This window comes from Sinocyclocheilus grahami, unplaced genomic scaffold (assembly GCF_001515645.1).
Source record: "Sinocyclocheilus grahami isolate Dianchi unplaced genomic scaffold, SAMN03320097.WGS_v1.1 scaffold176.1, whole genome shotgun sequence".
In the NCBI taxonomy this organism is placed as follows: Eukaryota; Metazoa; Chordata; class Actinopteri; order Cypriniformes; family Cyprinidae; genus Sinocyclocheilus; species Sinocyclocheilus grahami.
Genome location: NW_015505355.1, coordinates 3,923,897 through 3,934,690, shown reverse-complemented (window position 1 = coordinate 3,934,690; position 10,794 = coordinate 3,923,897). Strand labels below are relative to the sequence as shown.

Genomic DNA, 10,794 nt, shown 5'->3' with positions numbered 1-10,794 from the left:
TCGTTGTGAAATCGAAACTACTTTGTTTGGTCTTCCAAAAGAGGACGATATCTGCTTCGTCATGCCTGGAGCTGATCCGTGCTGGTTGCTGAGGAAATACTACAACTTTGTGCTGTGGATCGCCGGATCGGCTTTCACCGTGGACGAAGCAGAGTCCAGCCCGGGGTCGTCACATGTCCTTCCGGACGCTCCTTTGTCAAAATCGCCAGCCGCGCCGTTCTCAAGCCCAACTGCCTCTGCTTACTCTAACCCTCCGGCCGTTCCTCACGCTAGCCCCCGGCCTCTGCTCACTGTAGGCCGCCGTCTTTGACGTAGTTTCGTTGTGAAAGCGAAACTACTTTGTTTGGCCTTCCAAAAGAGGAAGATATCCGCTTCGTCATGCCTGGAGCTGATCCATGCTGGTCGCTGAGGAAATACATCAACTTCACATTGTGGATCGCCGGATCGGCTTTCACTGTGGACAAGCGGAGTCCAGCCCGGGGTCGCCACATGTGGTTGCCGCAAGCCTGCCCGCCGCCGCTCACTCAAGCCGGCCTCCGCTCACTCTAGGGCGCCGGCCGCTGCTCACTCTAGGCCTCCAGCCTCCGCTCACTCTAGATCGCTGTGTGTGACGCTGTGTTTCGTTGTGAAAGCGAAACTACTTTGTTTGGCCTTCCAAAAGAGGAAGATATCCGCTTCGTCATGCCTGGAGCTGATCCATGCTGGTCGCTGAGGAAATACATCAACTTCACATTGTGGATCGCCGGATCGGCTTTCACTGTGGACAAGCGGAGTCCAGCCCGGGGTCGCCACATGTGGTTGCCGCAAGCCTGCCCGCCGCCGCTCACTCAAGCCGGCCTCCGCTCACTCTAGGGCGCCGGCCGCTGCTCACTCTAGGCCTCCGGCCTCCGCTCACTCTAGATCGCTGTGTGTGACGCTGTGTTTCGTTGTGAAAGCGAAACTACTTTGTTTGGCCTTTCAAAAGAGGGCACGACTAGAAATCAGTAGTTGTTGTATTTACAACACTGTTCCAGAACAGTTCAACCCAAATATTCCGATGTGTCCAGCGCATTTTATGGAGGACTGTTTCCTGATCCTGGTAGAGTAGACCACAATGCCGGCTGTTCTGACTCATAGACTGCAAGTACGTTTTTATAGTTAAAGAATTTGCCACTGATGATTCAAATGCGAGTTTTGAGCAGTGTAGAGTAGCGTTTGTAATTTCTCCGATCACAAATGCAGACATGGTTTTATGTTTATGCGGCGCGATTCAATGCAGCGCGTAAAAAGACAGTATAAGTCATTATAATCCGTAATTATGTCCCCACTGGATGCAACAAATGCCTCGTTTATAATGGCTTTTAATGTTTTTGTCTCGTCGTGCCGGGACAAGGCATCACAGTATGGTAAGGGGCATAACATTTCCGTCACAAGCTTGAGGTATTCGGCCAATCACGATGCACTGGATAGCTGGCCAATCAGAGCACACCATGCTTTTCAGACCAATGAGCTTTGTAAAAATCGACGCGTTTCAGAAAGGTGGGGGCATAGAGGAGAAACAATAATGTACAGTATGTAGAAAATTTGTTTTTTTTAACCTTAAACCGCATAAACACATTTCATTTCACCAAATACACAAAATAATGTTCTTTTTAGCAACATCATATGACCCCTTTAAATGTAGTTCTGATAATGTACATGACAATGTTAATGTATTTGATCTTGGTGGAATAGATCTGCTACGCTGCTGCTGCGAAAGAGCAAGTACCGAGACTTGCTACTGCCAATACATCCACAAAATGCTGCTGTGAGCATGTAAGAAATATTGCTGCTGCAAATATAACATACATGAAATAACCCCCCATATAGTGTACATAAATCACCTCGTAGCAGATCTATACAGGTGGAGCTGGGGAAGGTGGAGGGTTTCTGAAGCAAGCCGCAACTGCTACGGCAAGCACTAGTCATATATTTGAATGTTGAGCAGCGAGCTCATTGGCTACCGATACAGGAGAGAACCAATCAGCTGTACCATGTGATAATGATGTCATTAGGTCAGATTGAGTTAGACCATGCACCATCTAGAGTTTCATGCCAGAACTCTGTATTTGCATATGCAAGTGATTTTCTTGAAATGTGCAGGGTTGTTTAAAACACAAATACACATCGAGTTTTTTTTATAAGCGTGTTTATTATCATTGATTTACTATTGTAGTTTTTTGTTTTCTGTCACTTTCATTTTAGTTATAATAATTTTGATGGTTTTTCACTTGTTTTTTTTAAATGTCTAAATAGTTTTTATTTATTAGATTTAGTTATTTTTATTTTAATAAGCGTGTTTATTATCATTGATTTACTATTGTAGTTTTTTGTTTTCTGTCACTTTCATTTTAGTTATAATAATTTTGATGGTTTTTCACTTTTTTAAATGTCTAAATAGTTTTTATTTATTAGATTTAGTTATTTTTATTTTATTTAAAAAAATATTGCCTTGGCAGCTAGCTAGAATATAACAAGTTAACTTTGTAGTAATTTTACTAATTTAATTTCAGTTATTATTTAGTTTCAAGTAACAAATATGCTTTAAGTTTTAGTTATTGAGAATAACCCTGGTTTGAAATCAGCTGCCTGTCTGTCAGTTGGCAAAATTGGGTCTGGAGGACTGTTATCGATTATGTAACATTTTTACAGTTTCTTTATTGACTTGGAACCAGAGTACCAATACTTTTAACCTCACTATTCACAAATACTTGTTCCTAAATGGTAACAGGAGCTGTCTTCCTTTCCCCTGCAGGCTTCTCCCACTCAGCGTTCACCTTTGGCATAGAGAGCCACATCAGCCAGTCCAACATCAACGGAGCTCTAGTGCCCCCTGCTGCCCTAATCTCCATCATCCAGAAAGGCCTGCAGTATGTGGAGGCTGAAGTCAGCATCAATGAGGTCAGCATTGGTACCACTACCAGATATGGATATTTCACAATTTGCCCATTACTGAAGCAAGATGCGCTGAATCTGAAAAAATTTACTCAACCTTCTTGTACCTGTTGTTTAACATGTCACAGGACGGTACTCTGTTTGATGGCCGACCGATCGAGTCGCTGTCGTTGATTGATGCAGTGATGCCAGACGTGGTGCAAACGAGGCAGCAGGTGTATAAAGATAAGCTGGCTCAGCAGCAAGCTGCCGCCACCTCCAGCACCACAGTGGCCGCCACTGCAAAGAACGGAGAAAACACGGCTAATGGAGAGGAGAACGGATCTCACACGCTGTCTAGTAAGCTCACTCCCTACATTATTTGTCAAAACTGTTGGAATTGTCAATAAGGAATACTATTTAGTCCATAACATGGTTGAACCTGTGACCAAAAACCACAAAAAAAATTGTCAGCATTTACCTACCCTTGTGAGGGCTTTTCACAATATTAATTATTAATGATTAGCCATTACCCCCTGGTCATTCTCAACTCTGGGTTATTGTTTTCAGTCTTTACCCTGGGTTAGGAAATAATCCTGGATTGTCAGGTTGCGAGTTTTCACACAGTACATTTGTAAACCCCAGATGAATGTTCTTTGCATATTTGTGGCATCGATAAAATGTATTGGACAAATACAGCATGTGACCTGTTTAAATAACATCTTGTCTCTGGTTTTTGCTGATATACCATCAGTTTGTCCTGACTCCTGAATAGACATTTCCGACCATAACCAGTGTTTTTTTTTAGAGATTATACTATTATAGTATTTATTTATATTTTGGATTAGCTTGAATTTGCTAGATTTTGAGTTTTTATTTTAGTTGTTGCTATTTTCTTTTTCTTTTTTTATTCTGTTTAGCTTTTTTTTTTTTTTATAACCTAACTCAAGCTTATTTTAGTTTAGTTCTAATTTTTAAGTTTAAAAAGATGCATTTTTAAAGGGGTCATATGATGCTGCTATAAAGAACATTATTTTGTGTATTTGGTGTAATGAAATGTGTTTATGCGGTTTAAGGTTCAAAAAACACATTATTTTCCACATACTGTACATTATTGTTTCTCCTCTATGCCCCGCCTTTCTGAAACGCGTCGATTTTTACAAAGCTCATCGGTCTGAAAAAGCGAGGTGTGCTGTGATTGGCCAGATATCCAGTGCGTTGTGATTGGCTGAATACCTCAAGCGTGAGACGGAAATATTACACCCCTCACCATATTGTGATGATGCCCTGTCAGGCCGGAGCGATGATTCAAAAACATGAAATCCCATTATAAACGAGGCATCCGTTGCATCCAGTGGGGACATAATTATGGATTATAATTACTTTCTTTTTACACATTGCATCATGCCGCGTAAACATAAAATCATGTCTGCATTTGTTATCGGAGAAATGACAAACAACAAGCCCTACTCCACACTTCATGGCTGTTCAGTTACATATATGAATAAAGCACATTGGTTGTATTTAGGATGAAGGATGTTTGGGGGTGGGAATCTTTAAACACCTCACAATCACATTCCAATTCTGATCCGTTTCTAAAACAATTCTTAACTTACTTTTTATTATTATTCATTAAGAGAACAGACTTGAAATATCAAATTTATTTGTGCAGTTTTATTAAGTTACTTTTAGAATTCAAATTGCTTCTTAAAATAATTACAAATTAATATTAAATCAAAACATGTTGAGAATTATTAACTAAACTAAATAAAGATTCAAAACATCCAAGCAAGTATAAATAAAGGGGAACAAAGAAACACATTACAAGCAATGAACAAAATGTGTTTTCAGTGTCTGAGAGTGTTTTAAGTATCTAAATTTTTCCAGACAAGCACAGTTTTTTTTTTCTCAGCATTATTGCTGTCTGACTATTACTGCTAACGTCATAGACAGCTGCAATACTAATAGGCTGTAGTCACACTAATGCACAAATCTATTTTAACATATCAATGTTGTATCCTGTCCTAACTGACAAGACATGACTGACTGTGTTTACATTAAAATCACAATCACATAACTGCTTACATGAAGTCACACACAACCTTATGCTGCAAACTCACTTCAGAACAAAGACACAAAGTGCAATTGAGCATTTGAAAGCAGATGTCTGTCAGTAAGTAAGCTTAGTGTATCAAATTGTAACTGCATTCCAAGCAGCATAAAAGGTGCCTTCGTAGAGCATTTGGAAAGAAAAACACTGAAACCTCGCACGCTCAAGCAAAGTTTCTCACAATGTATATACTGTGCAATAAAGTCTGAGTTTCGGCCATGAAAATAAGTTTATTTACTTGACGGTTTTGTGTGTTTTGGGGCATAATTGGCAGCAAACAGAGTACAGCTGTCTCTAGTGTACACGCGTGTCATCTCACATACACAGAAAAAAACTATCTCAGAAACCTAGAAGAGAGAATTGTGATCCATTGTAGAATCTACTGTTGTTGTCCCTCCCCTGATAATGCCTCTTCTTTTGACAGATCACCACTCGGACATGATGGAGGTGGACAGGGCAGTAGAGATCCCAGCCAGTAAAGCCATAGTGCTGCGGGGCCACGAGTCTGAGGTCTTCATCTGTGCTTGGAACCCTGTCAGTGAGCTGCTGGCGTCTGGGTCGGTATTAAGCCAAAGCCACAGTTTATTTTCTCAAACTGTGAATTTTAATACAAAGTTCTGTCATGAAATTCTAGATGGTTGCAGGATTATAGTTTCTATCTCAATCCGAAATAATGACACCATTTTTCTCATGGCGTATCTGACTGATTTCTTTTGCATCAGCAGCCAATGAGCTTGCTGCACAACATTCAAATACTTGGCTAGAGCTTGCAGTAGAAGTTGTAGTGCGCTTCAGAAACAGAAAAAGACTGTATAAGTCATTATAATCCGTAATTATGTCCCCACTGGATGCAACAAATGCCTTGTTTATTGTGGGTTTTAATGTTTTTGTCTCATCGCTCCGGCCGGGACAAGGCATCAGAGTATGTTAAGAGCCGTAACATTTCCGTCACACGCTTGAGGTATTCGGCCAATCACGACGCACTGGATAGCTGGCCAATCAGAGCACACCTCGCTTTTCAGACCGATGAGCTTTGTAAAAATCTACGTGATTCAGAAAGGCGGGGCATAGAGGAGAAACAATAATGTACAGTATGTGGAAAATGTGTTTTTTGAACCTTAAACCGCATAAACACATTTCAATACACCAAATACACAAAATAATGTTCTTTTTAGCAACATCATATGACCCCTTTAAAAACATAAATGCACAGCCATTTACGCTCTGCATCGAAAACATATATATGAACCTATACTATGTTGCACCTCTTACAACTTATTCTGTGGCGTTTATATAAGCCTTTTGACGGGTGTCAGAGCTGTAAAAACGGTTATGCTCACCAAGTGAATGAATCGCGTTTGTGCCGGACTCTTAATACAACTTATTCTGTGGCGTTTATATAAGCCTTTTGACGGGTGTCAGAGCTGTAAAAATGGTTATGCTCACCAAGTGAATGAATCGCGTTTGTGCCGGACTCTTATTACAAAGCAAAAACAAACACTCTTCTTCGATCCATGAACCTTTCTCTCAGTTAATGTGCGCGACGTCATCTCACAGTCTGAAACATCTGTCATAGCAAATCAACACATGCTGTTGTGAATAATTAAGCGAAGCGTCTTCTCATAGGATAAGAATATGCAGTCTCATGAATAATTTAATAGACACCGGCGTGTCATCGATGTACTATAGTCCATTGCCACGTCACGAATTGTGACGTCAACACGATGTAGATTTTAAACCTGGAAGATGAAAATAGCGCAAAAAAGCTTCAAATTAACCACTTTTCTCCAACAGTTAAAATTATCAGATGCTAACATTGGCTTCTATGATGTGCAACACAAACACCTCTGCTAAAATCTCAGAAAAAGTAGTCTGGGGTTTCATGACCCTTTAATGACCTGTACTTTTTGGATGGGAATTCATCGCTGTGTTTTGTTGTTGCCATCAGCTCTGGAGACTCAACCGCACGGATCTGGAACCTGAGTGAGAACAACGCAGGAGGATCCACTCAGCTGGTGCTGCGGCACTGCATTCGGGAGGGGGGGCAGGATGTACCCAGTAACAAAGACGTCACCTCACTGGACTGGAATGTGAGTGCTGGGAGTAGCGCTTATGAACTGCAGTAACCCTGCATGCAACTTTTGCATCTGAGCCTCTTTCTTTATTCCACACACTTCATACAAAGAACAAATTACTCAAATTCATATTTTTGTGTTGGACAGAGTGAAGGTACACTTCTCGCCACAGGATCCTATGATGGCTTTGCCAGGATATGGACTAAAGATGGTGAGCTTTGTTAACTTACAAATCATTACATCATCAATTACAAAATCCTGTTTATCTAACAAGTGTCCCTTAACTGTCAGGTAATCTTGCCAGTACACTGGGGCAGCACAAAGGTCCCATATTTGCTTTAAAGTGGAACAAGAAAGGAAATTTTATCCTCAGCGCTGGTGTTGATAAGGTACAGTATAATCTTATGTGATTATCATATACTGTCAAAATGAGATGATGTGGTGAGGTTGAGATGCTAATGTGAATCTGCACCTTTCAGACCACCATTATTTGGGATGCACACACGGGAGAGGCCAAACAGCAGTTTCCATTCCATTCAGGTGAGTAACAAAAATCACCACAAGCAGGACATTCATTTATCCAAAGCTGACCTTGACATTATTGCTAATCCAGTTGAAAACTGAGGGAGAAAACTGTTAAATTCACTAATTAATGCACATTAATGAACATGAACCATGGCAGGTTTTCTCAGCTATATTGTTTATGATGTGAACTGCAGAATCTTCGGTATAGCGATTAGCTGTGGAATTCTTTTTTAACGCCCACTGAGAGAAGGGTTCTTTATTATAGATAGAAATCTACTTTTGGTTTCAATTTTGAAAACTTTTTCCGCCTGCAGCTCCAGCTCTGGACGTGGACTGGCAGAGCAACAACACGTTTGCCTCTTGCAGCACGGACATGTGCATTCACGTGTGTAAACTGGGCCAGGACAGACCAGTCAAAACATTCCAGGGCCACACAGTAAGCCACTTACATTAGATATTCTACTATTGCATATATTCTCTTGTTAAAGCTTCATCAATATTTACATTTTTTTTTCTTTTTGCATGGACTGTTTGGTCTCTCAGAAACCCTAAAAAGTGATATTTTGACCCTGTAAAGAATTACATATGAAGTCAGAAATACACTTTTTTTTTTTTTTTTTTTTATCAAATAGTTTTTTTTTATCAAACTGTCTTTTGAACAATCAAAAAAAAAACATATGTGTGTGAGTGTACACATGCATATATATCTATCTCACATTTGAGGCATTTATTTATTTATTTCTAAACTAAAAACATTTTGGTGGTCAGAACAAAGTTTCAATGCCAACAAAGGGAAAAAAAACAAAGATTATATAAATAAATAAATGTATAAATATATTTATTATTATTAATATTTAATCTAATGTAATATAATTTACACAGACATAAAAGAGATTGTGAATAAATAAAATTATAGTGGCAAAAATGTTCTTACAGAACAGGCTGTGTATATAAAAAAACATAGATATAATTATCTATCCCTGTAAATATATCTTAATAAAATGATCCTAAAGTTTTCAATTGTTTTAATTAGTGATTGAATGTTCATTTTTATTATGGTTGAAAATGCATTACAATGATGATTGAAATACCTGCTGTATCATTTTGAATAGACATTTTCAATTTTGTTTTTAGTTTGTCTCATGTACGAAATATTTAGTAAACAAATCCAAATTTCTGCATTTGGCAGGCACTTTTATCCAAAGCGACTTGCGCTGCATGCAGACGACACATTTAAAGTTCAGGCATTATGTGGGAATCAAGCCCATGATATCAGCATTGCTAGCACTATGCTCTGCTGTTTGAGCTAGAACTCTTTTATTCATCTGTAATCTCAGTAACAATATAACATTTTTTCTTGCCATTACAAAATCAGCAGGGGTTTTTGTTGTTGTTGTTGAAAATTAGAAGTCCTTTTTCCTGAGGATCATGGATAAGCAAATATGCACCAAATATGATAGATACAACATTTTAGGGTTAAGCATACTAACTGATTACATCACTGATGATTTGCACTCCTTTATTCTCAGAATGAAGTCAATGCAATCAAATGGGATCCAACAGGAAATCTATTGGCCTCCTGCTCTGATGACATGACCCTAAAGGTGAGATACAGCCAACCAGCTATTTCTCTTTTGATGATTTAGCTTTTTACTAATGTGTTTGCATTAAAGTGCCCCTGTTATGCCATTTTTATGGTTCCTAAAATTTAATTTAATTAAAGTCTCCTACAATAGGATTACATGCATGCAAGGTCAAAAAAATCTTTTGTTTTCTAAAAATATGCATTTAATATCACCTAATTTTCCAGCGATTCTCAAACGATTTGTTCAAAGATTCAGTCTCTCTAAGCCCCTCCTTTCCGTGAGCCTGCTCTGCTCTGATTGGTCAGATGGCCTAGCCTGTTGTGATTGGTCTACGGCGTACAGCGTGTTTCGTAAATGATACGCCTATTTCAATAGTTCTGTATTTTGAACGCTCTATAGAAAATATAATCATCTATTATTTATCATACTTACAGGTTGTGATTCAGTGGAGCAGCTGGTCCAAATAAACAGGATACTGATCCATCTTTCAATAGCAAGCATTTTGTGAATCCCGCGTTGAACTCGCCGAGATTAGAGAAGCAGTCGTCAGTAGAATGATGTGTTTGTGGGCGGGGTCAAGTTGTTCGCGGCCGGCCAACGTAGAACATAGGCCGCGCATTATGCAAATGTGTTACCCGTGACATGTAGCCGTCACGGAAGTGGGATTCGAATTACTAACGACTCGTTTCAGCTGTCAGAGTCTATTCTTTATTTTGGGAGACAATAACTTTATTTATTGTGCACTTTCAGCTTTACAACTTTCCAGATCGTTTACATTCACATACAGCTACATTACACACTGCATGAAAGGCAATATTTGAAATGGCATAATAGGGCCACTTTGAGTGAGTGAGTGAGTGTTATAATGATATTGTGATTTGTATTGAACGTTAGCTTTGGAGCATGAAACAGGACACTTGTGTTCATGACCTGCAAGCCCACAGTAAGGAGATCTACACCATCAAATGGAGCCCAACTGGCCCTGGAACCAACAACCCCAATGCCAACCTCATGCTGGCCAGGTACACAACCAGCCACCATTCAGTTCAATTCAATTCAAGTTTATTTGTATAGTGCTTTTCACGATACAAATCGTTGCAAGGCAGCTTTACAGAAAATTAAGTTTCTACAATATATTTAGTAGTAGCTTGTCAGTGGTGACTGTCAAATTGATGTACATATGGCAGAAATGTACAGTACAATTCAGTTAATGACGTAAACAAACAGACAATGATCACTATTAACAGCAATGATTATATGTTGCAATCAAACTTGTAGCAAAATTTGGTAGTTTATGTTGTTTCAGGGTTGGCAGGTCCTCTGAGGTCCTCTGAGGGATTTGAATCATCTCTTCTCAGGTGTTCTGGATCCAGACTGAAGCTTGTGTAGTTCCTAGTTACCACGTGATGTCAATCCCGTGGCAGAAACAAATAGAGACATAATTAGCGTAGCTGCTGTTCCAACCAAGCAAAAATTATTTGTTCATAAAGGAATAATAATGTCAAATAAGTAATGCATTATTTGAACACTTGGCCAAAGAGATGTGTCTTTAATCTAGATTTAAACAGAGAGAGAGTGTCTGAACCCCGAACGTTATCAGGAAGGC

General features: G+C 39.3%; 1 protein-coding gene across 1 annotated transcript in view; it reads left to right on the top strand.

The window, feature by feature from the left end:
* The window catches only part of LOC107593802 (F-box-like/WD repeat-containing protein TBL1XR1), a gene marked incomplete at its 3' end in the record, with an annotated part of 22,853 nt that extends 12,337 nt beyond the window's left edge, over positions 1-10,516 (top strand). The window contains exons 3-13 of the mRNA XM_016283677.1: positions 2,774-2,919; positions 3,042-3,252; positions 5,427-5,559; positions 6,951-7,092; positions 7,225-7,288; positions 7,369-7,466; positions 7,557-7,617; positions 7,917-8,038; positions 9,132-9,206; positions 10,083-10,210; positions 10,495-10,516. Of these exons, the coding sequence (XP_016139163.1) occupies positions 2,774-2,919; positions 3,042-3,252; positions 5,427-5,559; positions 6,951-7,092; positions 7,225-7,288; positions 7,369-7,466; positions 7,557-7,617; positions 7,917-8,038; positions 9,132-9,206; positions 10,083-10,210; positions 10,495-10,516 (1,202 nt within the window). The remainder of the gene's footprint in view (positions 1-2,773; positions 2,920-3,041; positions 3,253-5,426; positions 5,560-6,950; positions 7,093-7,224; positions 7,289-7,368; positions 7,467-7,556; positions 7,618-7,916; positions 8,039-9,131; positions 9,207-10,082; positions 10,211-10,494) is intronic.
* Positions 10,517-10,794: the final 278 nt, after the last annotated feature.